The sequence below is a fragment of the Chinchilla lanigera genome, unplaced genomic scaffold, assembly GCF_000276665.1.
Source record: "Chinchilla lanigera isolate Chin_1 unplaced genomic scaffold, ChiLan1.0 scaffold00094, whole genome shotgun sequence".
Lineage (NCBI taxonomy): Eukaryota > Metazoa > Chordata > Mammalia > Rodentia > Chinchillidae > Chinchilla > Chinchilla lanigera.
In genome coordinates, this window is record NW_004955495.1 from 6,178,565 (window position 1) to 6,193,112 (window position 14,548).

Here is a 14,548-nt window from a genome sequence, read left to right on the forward strand (position 1 = left end):
GGCCGACCTGCGCGGCGGGCCCGGAGCCGCCCCGGGGGGCGTCTCGCCCGCCTCCTCCTCCTCGGCTGCCTCGTCCCCGACCTCCGGCCGCGCCCCCGCCAATGCCGCCGCCAAGAGCCACCGCTGTCCCTTCCCGGGTTGCGCAAAAGCCTACTACAAGTCCTCGCATCTAAAGTCGCACCTGCGGACGCACACAGGTGAGCCAGATCGCGGTCTGCGTACGTGCGGGGGCAGCCTTCTTGACCCCCTCCCCCTCTGGGACCCCGAAACTGCGTGGCGCGCAGGGGGCGGGGAGGGGGGCGCGCCCGGGTCGCCGCCGCGCCGGGCGGGTGGAGCCTCAGTGGGTGGGGCGCGCGCGGGGGGCGTGGCGGCCACGCGGTCCGGCGGCGCGCGGAGGGGGCCCCGGCGACCGTCTGCGCGGCCGGCCGCCCCATGGTCTGACGTCTCCCTCTTGGTTCTCTGCGTTCGGATCTGGACGGTCGGGATGGTGTTTAGAGTTTGTGGCTCTTGGGGTTGTTTTTCGGCCCTCCCCCAGCCTCAGTTTCCTTATCTGTGAAAAGGGTGGAGATCGCCGCGTCGCCACCTCCTGGGAGGCCGCTCGGATTCTCTCCGGATGGCGGCTGAGAGCCTGGCGCAGGGCCAGGATGTGTGTGTGTGTGGGGGGGTGCCCGGCACGTTTTCTTTCCGTTCTCTCTATTTTAACGAGGTGGAGGGTGCGGCCGGGAGTGCGCGTTGGGGCCTGAATTTCGAGTTGCAGGGCCATTGCAGAGGGGGTCCCTGGCGCCTCTGCTTTCTCCCTACACCCTCGAAGAGATGCGCAGCCTCGAAGTGGGGAGTGATCCAACCACTCGGGGGCCCCCGGGACGGCTCGCGCTAGGTGCCCGCTGGCCTTGTTTTTGGCTTCCACCCCTTCCCGCTGTGCCCCCGTGGATCACACCATCCGGGCTGGGAGTTGGAGTGGGTGACGGGAAGGTGGGCCTCTTTGGTCGGCCTGGGTCTTGAATTGGAGAACCTGACCCTTCCGGGAAGCAAGGATGGGGATCTGGGGACGAGCTGTGGGACATCCTGGCTCTACCGCCTTTTACTAGGGGACTTAGGTGCTCCGGTGTCAGTCTCTCATCTCTATAAAGGATGCAGGATTGTTTTCTCTTTTTTAGGGTCGTTGTGGGGGTTGTTTGGGGCAACGCCGTTCACACGGGAGCTTGGTTCAGAGGAATCCTGGGGAGGTGCGAGGAAGTAGAGACAGCCCTGATGGTGGCCCCAGGCACCCTTATAGAGCCTCTGACACCAGGTAGAGACCACAGTGCCGTCCTGGGGTGTGAAAAGCCGCAGTGGAGAGCAGGAGGGAGGGTAAGGGCGGCGGACTTGGAGAGCACCTGTTTCTGCTCTTCCCACTCCCCGCATCCTTGAGGGACTGGAGGGTCTGCCTTCTTGAAGCCCAGGGGAGGACAGCACAGGGGGTGGAGCCACCACCCTCTGCTGAGAGGCACCAGGGTGTTTAGCTGTGTAGTAGGGGTGCTTGAGGGCGGGGTCTGTGAAGATGGTGAAGGAATTTGCGGGGGACTAAGGTGCTCTTCCAGGCGGTGGTCTGGGGTACCAGCGTGCCTTGGCTCATTCTGGGTGAAGAAGGAACCTGTTGAGAGAGGAACCCCGACTTTCTCAGTCTTTTTTTTTGGTCTTTTTGAGACAGGGTCTCGCTGTGCAGTTTAGGCCGGCCTTGAGCTCACTTTGTAGCCCAGGCTGGTCTCGAACTCGAAATGATCCTCCTGCCTCAGCCTCCTGAGTGCTAGGATTACAGGCGTGTGCCACCATGCCCAGTGACTTTCTCATGCTTGATTTCCCTGTGTCTGACCTGTCCCCAAGTTGCTTTTGATCCTCACCACACTGGACTTTTTTTTTTTTTTTTTTTTTTTTTTTGAGACAGGGTCTTCCCACGTAATTCAGAAAGCTGGCGTTGAACTTACTATGTAGCCAGGCTGGCCTCCAACTCTCAGTGATCCTTCTGCCTCAGCCTCCCAAGTGCTGAGATTACAGGTGTGGGCCATCACATCGGGTTCTGGTTTGGTTTTTCCCAGACCTTACCCAACGTCTTGGGTGGGGTGAAGGAGGAGGCCAGGCCATCTCCAACCATGGCAGCCTCCCCCCTCACGTGTGAGAAGGCAGGGGTCTGAGCTGGAGGCTGAGCTAGTGTCCAAGTGGCCCCTTGCAGCAGTGAGATGGGCCGGGAGGTGAAGTCAGGGGAGCTGGGAGCTGCGTGCTGTTTCCCTGACTGCGAGGGTAGGTCCTGGGTCCCCACCATGGGAGGCTGTGGGAGTCTTGTCCAGAAGCCCCCCGCTGTAATAGACATTTGAGGACAAGGAGGGCAGTCCTAAGACACTCAGTCCTTAGCCGGGGTCCTTGGCCTTTGCACCATTATGTAGTTAGCAGAAAGGGCTTCTTTCACTGAAAGGCGCTTTTTGGTTTTTCTAGCTCCCAGAGAGAGGAAAGGTGGCAAGGAGACCACATTTGTCCTGGGGGCATCCTAGGCCAGTTAGGCGTGGATTTAGTTTGGAGCCTTCGTGGGTCACTAGCTGTTCGCAGCTCCACCCCTGCGGGCTACAGCTTGGGAGAGAAAATCTCCCCCCCCCCACCTTTGCCTGGGGACTTTCTCCTCAGTGTTAAGGGAAGAGCAGCCTGGTTTTGGTCCCTTGGACAGATGGGCAGACAGAGGCCAGGTGGTCTGAGGCTTTGTACCCCATTACCTTTGCCCCATTTGGCCCTGGGGTTGAGGAGGAGGAGGCTGGAAGGGTCCATGGGATGTTTCTCACTGGGGCGTTGGGGTGCAGGGGGGAGAACATGGCCTGCTAAGCTCCTACCTCTGGCCCACGTCCCCCAGCCCCTCCAAGAATCCCTGTGCGAGGTGGGGAAGGACTTTGGAAGCTGTGGGAGATGTTGATGCTGTTGCCATAGATACAGAGAGAGCCAGCAGTGTGGCGGGGGTGGAGGAGGGGGGGGGGAGGCTGGCTGTTGACTCCTTGCTCCTGAGTCCTGGAACCTCCTCCATCCCCGGAAGGCTCCTGGTCCCCCAGTTCGGGGCACAGTCAGCTGTGTGACGCGGGGTGGGGGGGTCTGACCCCCTCCCCAGAGACAGCACTTGGAGCTGGGAGAGCTCTGATGATTCGGCCTCCTCCTCAGCACTGAGAGCTTTTGGGGTCAGGTCTTTCTCTGGGGTTGATCGTCCTGGCACTGCAGGGTGCTGAGCATTGTACCTGGCCTCTACCCACTGCGGGCCAGCAGCACCCTCAGTGTGATAACCACAGTGGTCCCCAGAAATCACTTGGTTCCTGGGGGGGCAGTGTTGTAGGGCCACGCTCTACCCCTAGTTACCCTGTCCTTCAAACATCTTTAAGTTTTGAGAAATAGTGGTAGTGTTCTGTGCACCAGAGTGTGCGTGGTCCAGGGGTGACAGAACCCAGTCCCTGTCTCCAGGACTCTTGAAGGGGGCAGGAGAAGGTGACACAGGCCTTACTGGTGGAGGAGGCCAGTCTGCTTGGAGGAAGAGAACTTCAGCAGGCCAGGGAATGGTGTGTCCCGAGGAGGGAACAGCACCACTGCCCTGGGGCAGGGATGTGGGAGGGAGCCTGGCATCGGGCAAGGTGAAGGGCTGTTTAATCCCCAGGGTGGGGACTGGAGGCAGGCTGGGCTTTGCAGGGGAAAATCCGTTTATGGAGACAGGATTAGGATGGGAGAGGGGTTGAGGGCGGGGCACTGACTGGGAGGAGAGAGGTGAGCCCAGATCTGACAGCCCCAGGGGTGGGCAGGGTGGTGGTTTGCATGCTGTTTGCTGTAGAGGGTCCCAGGAGGAGAGGCAGATGGGGAAAGTAAGACCTGGAGGGGGAAGCCCTCCAATACTCCAAGCTGAGCTGAGCGTTCTTGCCTACATCCCAGCCAGAGCTGTGAGCACCGTTGGGGTCAGGGTCAGGTGGGCAGCGCCCAGCCCCTTCCTCCAAGGACAGCAGCTGGGACTAGCTGCAGCATCCCAGCAGGTGGGAGGAGGAGGGCCCCCAACACTGCAGGGGGTGATAACTACCCCCCACCCCGGCTTCCTGATAAAGGTGGCCCAGATGGGCTGGGAGTTGGTGAATGATACCAGCCAGGGTGCTGGAGGGGGAGGGCAGGCCGGCAGGCTGGGCGGGGACCCTGGCCTGAGCTGTATCCTCCACATGCCCCTCACAGGCTCCCCCAGGGGCAGGCACCCACGTGAGTGGGCCGTAAGCGGCCAAGTGGCCTGGGCTGTGCGTGCGGGAAGGATAAGGGGTGCTGGGCCAGGGTGTGTGGGGCGCATCTGCTGCTGTGGCTCTTGTTGGGAGCAGGTGTGGGTCCTCTAGGCCGATACCTCGTCTCCCAGGTGTGCAGTGAGCTGCAGGGCCCTGCTGTGGGCTCCACACCTCCCTTCTCCCCTTCTCCACGTGCAAACAGGGCGTGAGGACAGGCTGAGGAGCAGGCGGAGACCGCTGTGAGGGTGCTGCTTGCCTCAGCTGGAGCAGACCGCAGCTCTCAGCCCGGGGAGGACGTCAGCTTTGACCCCGAGCCAGGGCCGAGCTCTGGGAAGCTGGGTGGCCCAGGCCAGGGCTGGTGCTGCTGGGCTACTGCACTAGTCCCGGTGCAGGCTGGGGGTGCAACAACAGTGGTGTCAGAATGGCTTCTGAAGATGGTGGCGCTCAGCTGGCAGGTGGCTTGAGGGGAGATGAGGGGTTGAGACCTCCCAGGGACCTGGCTGAGTACAAGTTTGGTGGGTGCCGCAGACTAACTGTAAAGAGGAAGCCTGTGGGAGGAGGGAGGAGGGAGGAGTGGGAGGCCCGAGTGCCCCTCCCCCATGAGCCCCCCTCTCCGGGTGGGTGGACATTTGTGCAAGTGTGGGCCCTGCCGGCCGCACGCTGCCTAGACAGCCTCGGGAAGTCAGGCCGCGCTGTTAGAGCCAAGGTCCTTGCCCCCTGCCCTGCGGCCCATAAAGACACGGGTGCGACCGAGACCTGGCGCGTACCACCTCCAGGTCCCCCTCTGCTGGCGGCTCAGGGCCTGGAGCAGTTTTCCAGGACGACTTGCCCTCCATTTTTCTGAGCCGGCTTGGCACCGAGGCGGCCCGGCTGTCCCCAGCTCACCCGCGCCCCACCCGAGTCAGAGGGTCAAGTCCACCGCGGCTCCGCCCACAGTGCCCTTCCTGCGTGCTCCCCACCCGTCACATCCTCCGCCCGCGCCACCTCCTGCAGTCAGGTAGCTTGGACAGCAGAGTGGCTGCGCTTGCTGGGGTGGGGGAAGGGAGTTTTCCTTGGGAGCTTAGCTCGGAGACACCCCTGTTTGCGCCCCCGAAGTTAACCCAGCCCTTGCCTGTGCGTGGACCTTGGGAGACGGTGGCAGGACCCAGCCAGGCATTTCGCGGGCACACGGCCAACATCGTAGGGGCGGGAAGCTGCACACCCTGTTACCGCCACCCACGTGCACACGTGCACACCCCAGCCGCCGAGCTGGGGGCCGTGACTGGCAGGCGCCCAGGCTGGCTTGGCGACCCTCACCAGAGCCCCGGGCTCAGGCCCCTGGCTGGAGCAGGACCACGTGAGCAGGCCGGCTGGGGCTGCGGTTGTTGCTTCTGCGGCCACCAAGCTACGTGCGGCAGCTGTGTTCCCAGTGGCTACTCGCCTCCTGCTCCTCTACCCTGCTCATGGCAAAGTGGAACCGAGGGGTGGAGGGCTGGGGGGGGGGCGCTGCCTTGAAAGAGGAAGTGAGGCAGCTGCGGGGGGGGGGGAATCTGCCGCGGGGTGGCTCCTCTCCCTTTGGTCCCCCCTCTGCTGTCCCGGGCAAGATGGTGATGAGACTGCATGGCCACCCCCAGGACTGTCCCCGCCTCCCCCAGACTGAGCCCCCTGGGGGCTGTCAAGGCTGTGGTCAGGATGGAGTGAAGGTCTTCTCTGGGGTGGTTCTGAGACTTAGGGTCTTGTCCAGAACAGACCTGCGTAGCTGGGCATGGTGGTACACACCTGCAATCCCAGCATTTTGGGAGGCTGAGTCAGGAGAATGGAAAGTTCAAATCTTGCCTGGGCAAGGTAGTGACCACTTATCTACAATGAGAGATAGGAGAGAGAGAAAAAGAACAACAAGGTCCTGCAGGGTCTGTTTCCTAGCAGGTGCTGAGCCTGCTTCCTGTACTGTTTAGGGGAGACCTGGGGTGTGGGGAAGCTGGTGGTCTTGGCAGTAGTTACTGCCCCTCCTCACTCCCCTAGGTGGCACCAGGTCTCCTCTGCCCGGGGTCCCAGCCTCCTGAGACCTGTGTGTCTTTCGGATGTGAGTGTGGCCTACAGGCCCTGTTCCTGCCCTGTAGGGTTGTCTGTTGTGTGGGGGCAGGTTTTCTTTGGGCCCCTTTATGGGCGTGGTGGTGGCACGTGGCCCTGGGAGCCCCGGCCCCACCCACTTCCCCTCCCCCCTCTAGCTTTTCTTGCCACATGTCTCTCTCACACACACACACACACACGCACCCACCCCCCACCCGCGCCGCCAGCTTCTGCTCACCTCTGCAGCCCTTCCCTGGGGGTCCTGTTCAGGGACCCATGCCTGACTCCTCTCACGTTGTGTTACCTGAACCCGTCCTAGTATCTGTCCCCCATCAGTGGACAGTTCCCCGGGTCAGCCTGGATCACTTTAGCCCGCAGGAGCTGACCGCCACCCTAGCCTCCCACTGGGCCCCCTGAGGCAAGGCCTTGGGGCCACTGGGGACCAGATCCTCCTTTCTTTTTACCCTCTCCACTGAATGTTACGAGACATTGTGCACATGTGTGAACCCCCTTTCCCATGTGTCTAAGCCTTGCCCCACCCCCAAGACCCCTAGCTAGCCAGGGGGGATGGCAAGATGCCTGAGAGTCCCAGCGTCCTGGTCCCTGGCGCCACCATGTGGGGCCTTGGGACGCAGTTCTGGAGCAAAGTGGGGAGGGGGAGAGGTGCAGAGGTGGCGACTGATCGTGGGGGGGCAAAGGATGGGCGGCGGCAGTGGCACTGCTCTTCGGAGGAAGTTGCTGGGTAGCTTCCGCCCCTGCCTGCCCTGGGCCACTTCGGTCCCGCTGGCCTTGGGTGCCAGGCTCAAGGCCCCACCCTCCTGCAGGAAAACTCCTGCTTTCATGGTTTCCCTCCACTGAGAACCTCAGGGCACTGTGACCCTCAGTTACGTCCCTGGCCCTTTTTTAGTTTTTGCTTAGAGACCGTCTCCTGGTCTTGAACTTGTGATCCTCCTGCTTTAGCTTACCAGAGTGCTGGGATTGTTTTGTTTTGTTTTGTTTTGTTTTGTTTTGTTTTGTTTTGTTTTGTTGAGACAGGGTTTCTCTATGTAGTTCAGGCTGGATTTAAACTCACTGTGGAGCCCAGGCTGGTCTCTAACTCCCTGCCTCAGCCTCCCCAGTGCTGGGATTAAAGCCGTGCACCACGTTAAAGCTAGGGGACCCTCTTTATTGTAATACTTCCCACTTGGGTAAGAGGGATGGGAGAGGTGGGCTTGGGGTCCATAAAGCCTCAAGTGTCCCCAGGATCTATCAGTGGCATACAGAACTGGTTCCTGGTACCGCCTGTTTCCAAAAGTTTGAAGGACAGAAACAGAAAATGTTTATTAGGGTTTTGTGTTGGGTCCCTTGAGGGTAGATGGGAGTTGAGTGTGTTGCAATTTGCTCAATATTTTTATCTTTTCCTTTCCTTTGGTTTTATGAGACAGGGTTTTGCTATTAGTTCTGACTGGTCTGGAACTCATGGTAATCCTCCTGCCTCAGCTTCCTAAGTGCTGGGATTACAGGCATATGCCATCATGCCTGGCTGTTGTTACTCACTTTTTTTTTTCCTTTTCTGAGACAGGGTTTTGATATGCAGTTCAGGCTGGCCTTGAGCTCACTTTGTAGTCCAGGCTTGCTTTGAATTTGCAGCAATCCTCCTGCCTCAGCCTCCCAAGTGCTGGGACTACAGGTCTTGTGGGACTACAGGTCTTGTGCGACCACATCTGGTCTATTTACTTACATTTTGCAGTTTTGTGAGGCAAACTCAGGTTCCCATGCATGCAGTCTACTGAGCCCAGTTTGTGGGTTTTCAAATTCACGTGCAGGATTTTGTCTCTTAAAAAAAAAAGGCCTCTAAACTGAAAGGTGCTGCCTGGTGCAGTGGTGTACACCTGTCATCCCAGGACTCTGGGAGGCTGAGGCAGGAGGATCACAAGGTTGAACCCAGCCCAGGCAACTTAGTGACTTAGGGAGATGCCGGCTCAGAAAATAAAGGGCTGCCGGGAGTGATGGCATACACCTGTAATCCCAGCACTTGGGAGGCTGAGGCAGGAGGATCGTTTCGAGTTTGAGATCAGCCTAGGCTACAAAGTGAGCTCAAGGTCAGCCTGAACTGCATAGTGGGACCTTGTCTCGAAAAGACAAAAAAAAAAAAAAAAGAAAGGGCTGGAGTGTAGCACTTGCTAATGTCCAAGGTTCCATCCTCGGTATCGCGAAAAAAAGAAAATGAAACAAGGATCTGGATGAGCCACAGGGACCCCCTGGGGTCAGATGGGAACTCCCACATTCTTCTCCCTGGCTGACCACTTGTTTGTCCCCTGTCCAGGTGAACGGCCTTTTGCCTGCGACTGGCCGGGCTGTGACAAGAAGTTCGCGCGCTCTGACGAGCTGGCCCGCCACCACCGGACGCACACAGGCGAGAAGCGCTTCCCCTGCCCTCTTTGCACCAAGCGCTTCACCCGCAGCGACCACCTGACCAAACACGCCCGCCGCCACCCTGGCTTCCGGCCGGAGCTGCTCCGGCGCCCAGGCACACGCAGCACCTCGCCCAGCGACTCGCTGCCCTGCAGTCAGGCTGGCAGCCCTGTGCCCAGCCCTGCGCCCAGCCCTGCACCTGCCGGCCTGTAGACCCCGAGCCCTGTCCTGAGTTCGGCCCCACCAGACCGCGGCGGGACCACCAGCAACAGGACACACCCGCCATCTGGGGCTCCTGGTGGGGACCAACATGGACCCCGGCCCCCCAGCTGTTTCCACCCCTGCTCAAACACAGGAGGGGCCTGATGCTGGACCTGGGTCAGCCGATGGAGGTGGCCTGGGCGGGGTTCTGGGCGCCCAGCCTGTACATAGCCATGATTGTTAACTCTTCCCATCTGTCCCTTGGGTGGGTGGTCGGCCAGCGCCCCCACTGCCACCACTCCGTCTTCCCCCAAGGTGGGGTTCAGGGGTGGAGTGGGGCCCAGGGGAGCCCCCTGCCCAGTGTGGTCACTGGGCCACCAGGCTACTCCCTCCAGGTTGGGAAGAAGTCTGCACAGAGCCATAGCTGACCAGGGGTTCCCACAGGCCACTGCCTGTCCCCATCCCACCCCACCCCACCCCACCCTACCCTGCTGAAAGCCATTGGAGATGTTCAGGGAAATGGGGGGTGCCGCCTGGCCGCCCCCCTACTCGGGTACTCAATCTCAGGTATCCACGGATGGTGCCCCTGGAAGGGAGGGGTGGCCCAGCACCCCAGGCCTGCCCAGGAGATGGGGAGGGAGCGGACTGGAGCGGTTTCCCCCGGGAGCGCTTGGGGCTCCCTTTGGGGAGAGCATGGCGGCAGCGGGAGGCAGACTGCGTGTGAATGCTGGTTTATTTATTTTCCTGGCTCTGCTGGCACTGGGAGGGCACTCTCCTTCCTTGGGTGTGTGTGTGTGTATGAGAGAGAGAGACTTCAAAGGAGGTTGGGACAAGGATCCCTGCTCCCCCCGCTGGGGCAGGGTCTCTGATTTTGGCCTTTAAGGCACTGTGACTGACAATCTTGTACAGGAATCTAGTGGCCATTGGGGTGGATGCGTTCCGCCTGTCCGGAAGGTGGGCAGCAGAGCCCAAGGGAAGGTGTGGCAGGGCTTTGAAGAGTCCCTTTCCTGCTCCTCAAGTTCCCTTCCCCCTGAGGTGCCTGGAAGTGGCCCTGGACCCCTGGAATGCAAACAGGATGCCCGGCTGCTCAGCCTGCTGGGCAGCTCCTTTTTTTGGATGGATAGAGTATTTTTTTGAGGCACCAAGTCCCTTTCTCGATCAGGCCCCTGTGGGTGGCTCGTTGTCCTCAGGGGGTGTGAATGTGAGGAGGGGCCCTGGTCTAAAGGGGGGGGTTAGCAGCTGTCCCTTGGGGGTAACCTGCTGGGGTCCACAGTCCTGTCTTTCTGCTGTGGTGCGGGTCTCCTTTGGGACAGAAGGACCTCCACAGTGGAGAAGAAGGGGACCCGGGTTCCCTGTGCAAGACGTGGAAAGCATGGCCATTGGGGCCATCGGCTGCAGGAAGTTTCGGGCCACCTGAGTGGCTTTCGCTGTCTCCTGACTGGGGGCCTTGGGGTCTGGGTGAAGCTTGCCTCTGCCTGTGCCCTGCTCTGTCCTGGGGGATGCAGGTATCGAGCTGGAGTCCTGGCGGAGGGGGCAGGGCACGCCCTTCTAGAGCTGAGCTCGGAGGGTCCCCACGGCCCCCCTGTCAGGGCTGCCAGGCCTGTCTGCCAGAAACGCTCCCGCCCTCCCGTGGCAGCGTTAGTGAGATGCCTTAGGCCTTGGGGGGTCGGGGGGCTGGGGCTGCGTGTTCCTTGTGTCTCTGGACGTGCCCTGCTTGGCCCCAGCGTGCTGCCATGCTTATCCTCTGCAAGGGGTAGGGCTGCGGTTCCAGGGCCCGGGAAGCCCAGAATAGTGCTGCCCTCCCCTGTCTCCTGTCCAGGGGTCTGGAGAGACCCGAGCCTGCCCTTTCCCCCAGGAGCCAGGGGTCACTGGGACCTGGTCCCATGTGGCCTTGAAGGGTGGGTAGGAGGGACCTCAGGGGAGGTGGGCTTTCCGCAGGTGGTGCCCCTCCCCCGCCCCGCCTGGGTTCATCCTTGTATTTAATTAAGCCCTTTTTAAAAGCCTGCTCCAGTGTCTCTGTGGTTTGTTCCTGCGCCTGTGGAGTCCGCGCCCCGATGCTTCTCAGCCCACCAGTGGGGTCCCAAACTCATCAATGTCCAGGGGAAACAGGCAGCAGGCTAGGGTATCCCCGGGTGTGGCTGGGGTCTTGGCTGAGACAATACTGCCTGCCCCTGCCCCTGCCTGGAGACCAAGCAACCCCGCGCTCTGTGTAATGTCACCAGCATGCGCAGCTGCGCCCCCCCACCTGCCCCGTTACCCAGCAACACCCCGCTGGGCGTCTACCCCCGCCCCCTCGCCCTTCCGGCGTCGGGAGGGCCGGGGTGGGGGCTGCACACAGGCGCCCCCCTTTCCCCCTTCTTCCCACCCTGCAGTCAGTGCCTGGCCGTCTGTGCAGCTCAGGTATTGTCTTCCCCTGTATGCCAGCTTCCAGTTGCATCCCCGGGGAGCTCAGAAGTGGGTGAGAACGAAGGCGCGCTCCCCGGGAGACAGACACCGCAGACCCCAGCGCGGAGCCCCAGGTCCTGATCGAGCGGAGGCGGTGCACCTGCTGCTTGGGAAAGACGCTGGCCCGCCGCCTGGGGGCCGCCTCTGGTACTGCGCCCCTCAGCTCTGGCTGACCCCACGTTTGCTGGAGGACGGTCGGCGCCCCCTCCTTCCTTGGAAGATTCTCAGGTCCCCTCCTTCACTCAGCCAATTTTTTTTTCTTTCTTTTTGTATTGGGATGGAACCCAGGGTCTTCGCACTGAGCTGCACCCCTAGCCCCTCTATGTATTATTCTGGCACAGGGTTTCCGTAAACCGCCCAGGTTGAACTCCTAACCTCGCTGCCACCCTTCTGTAGCGCTGGGATTACGGGTTACAGGCGTGCAGCGCCACACCGGCCTCATCTAACTTTCTGTTTGATTGCTCTGCTGGGCAGTGAACCCAGGGCATGTGCACTGAGCTACACCCTGCCTCAGCCTCCCAGACTACAGTTTGAACCACCACATCGGCTTCGTCTAAACTGTTTCTGCTGTGCTGGGAATTGAACGCAGAGGCTCCCTCAGGCTGGGCCAGCACTTAACCGCTGAGTTGCATCTTAAGCCCTTTTCACTTTAATTTTGATAGTGTCTTCCTGAGCTGCCCAGGTTAGGCTCAAACTTGCAATCCCCCTGACTCAGCCTCCTAAGTGGCTGGAATTAGAAGTGAACACCACCTCACCTGGTTTTATCTTCTCTGTCAGCCTGCCCCTCCCCATCGCAGGCATGAGGGTGCCTGTGAGCACCTGCGTCAGGACCCAGCCTTCCATGGCTTCCACAGCCCTCAGAACAGAGCCCAAATCCTTCCTGCAGCCCACCCGCCCCCTCCCCACCTCCCCTCCTCCTTCTGTGCTCCTCGCTCTACACCAGCCTCACAGCTTCCTGCTGCGCCTGCGCTGCACCAGGCTCCCTCCTGCCGCGGGGCCTTTGCATCGGCCACATCTGCCTGGAATGCTCTTCTGCCGGATTTTCAGGGCACTCCCTGCCTGCCTGTCTCCATTCAGTCTGTCCAAAGGCTGATCCCTCCCGTAGGGCCCACACCCCCACTCTAAAGAGAAGTTTCCCTAGAGAGAGGTACAGATGGTCAAAATGTGCATGAAGACGGTCAGTGCCACTGTTGCAGAAAATGCGAGTGAGATACCAATTCGCATCCCGCAGTATGGCTGGAATCCAAACGCGGGACATAAAGCGTTGGGGGAGATATGGAGACATTAGATCCTCACGTGCCGCTGGTAGGGGTGTAGTGCAGGCAGCTGATCTGGGGAACACTCAGTCTGGGAAATGGAGTCACCGCACAGCCGAGCAATTCCACGCTTAGGGTCTATACAAGATAAGCTAAAACAGCCAGCCACCAAGGGCAGGGTCTCACTGTGTAGCCCAGGTCGGCTCTGAACTCAAGGCGATCCTGCCTCAGCTTCCCGAGTGCCGGGATGTCAGCTGCCGTATCTGGCTGATACAAAGTCTTGTCTGCTGACGTCCGCAGCATTGGGATTCACAGCTGAAAGTGGCAACTGGGGGAGCGCCCCTCGGTGGGTGAATGGAGGGACACAGTGAGGTCCATTGACACCCTGGAATAGTCTTTGTAGGAAGGGACGAGACCCTGATGCCACAGCATAGAGGGGCCTTGGGGACACCGTGCTGAGAGACACCAGACACGGGGGATACACAGTGTGGGCTCCATGGACAGGAAATTCCCAGTACAGGCAAAGCCAGAGACAGGAAGTGGACTTGGGTGCCGGGCTGGGAGTGATGGAATGTTCTGGAAGTAGGATTGGATAAAATGGTGGTGGGGGACAGCACTCAGTATACTAAGTGCCAGTGTTCACTTTGAGAGCAAGTTTCATGGGAATTTCACCTCAATGAAAACAATCCTCTGAGTGGAACAAGAGGCTAGGCGTGGGCTGAGGCTTGGTCCTGAGCACCTGCCTATGCCCCTGAGGCCCTCAGTTCCACCCAGCCCCAGGCTATACTATCCTGGCGAGAAGGCCCTGTCCTCACTTCTACCTGCATTTCTTAGCACAAACTGCAGTCATCAATGTTTTTTCACCTCACACCAGGCGTGATGCGCATTTATAGACCGAGATCTGGAGACTGTCCTGGGCAACACGGTGAAACTCTCAAAAGACAAATGTTACTCCCCAGCTGTTAAACATTTAATGTACGGTTTTCTTCACCCACTAAGTTAGAGGCTCATTGATTTTAGGATGAATTCATTTGTCATTGATTAGTTCATTCAACAGATCAGTGCTGGGGGCTGGGCATGGTGGTACACACCTGTCATCCTAGCATTTGGGAGGCTGAGGCAGGAGGATTGCTGCAAGTTCAAGGCCAGCCTGAACCACATATCCAGACCCTGTCTCAAAACAAACAAGCCCAAAACACCGCATACACAAAGAAAAGATGAGTGTTGTGGGTTTTATGTCTAGCTGGGCCTGGGGGTCATAGAGTCCTGACCCTCACTCCCCAGTCTGGTAGGGGTGGGTGTGCAAACTACATGCTTTGAGAGTGAGACACTTCACAGGTGCTGAGATGGTTAGTTGCAGAGAGAAAAGATCAAATGGAGAAATAGAAACAAGCTCCTCCCTTGCCTCTCACCCTGTGTGACTCCCATGGCGCTCCTTGATTGGACAAAGAGGGCCCACCTCCATGGGGTATCTTTTGCTCCAGAGTTTGTTCAAGAGAGTCCCCACACATAGGATACCACCTCCTCCTGATCTCTGCATCCGGCTGCCAACACTTTTAGGTGAGTTGTTTTGTTGTTGTTGTTGTTTTGTCTTTTTGAGACAGTGTCTCACTGCAGTTCAGGCTGGTCTTGAGCTCACTTTGTAGCCCAGGCTCGCCTTGAGCTCACAACGATCCTCCTGCCTCAGCCTCCTGAGTGCTGGGATTACAAGTGTGTGCCACCATGCCTGGCCCTGTTGTTTTTGAGAGAGGGCCTCCCTGTGGAGCCCAGGCTGGGTTTAAACTTGTGGCTATTGTCCTGTCTCAGCCTCCTGAGTGCCAGATTAAAGGCATGTGCCACCATGCCCACTGGGTTCAAACTTTAGACCCTCCTGCCTCAGCATTCCAGAGTGCTGGGATGATAGGTGTGTGCCATCACATGGTGCTGCTTATGTTGCAGGTTTTTTGT

At 59.5% G+C, this 14,548-nt stretch overlaps 1 protein-coding gene across 1 annotated transcript; it reads left to right on the forward strand.

The window, feature by feature from the left end:
• Nucleotides 1–10,905, forward strand: Klf16 (Kruppel-like factor 16; the record flags this gene model as incomplete). The annotated part of the gene is given in 2 exon segments (XM_013505274.1): nt 1–197; nt 8,611–10,905. Coding segments are annotated over 2 exon segments (499 nt in total), but the record flags the coding sequence as incomplete, so codon positions are not given.
• Between the last annotated feature and the right edge of the window lie 3,643 nt (nt 10,906–14,548).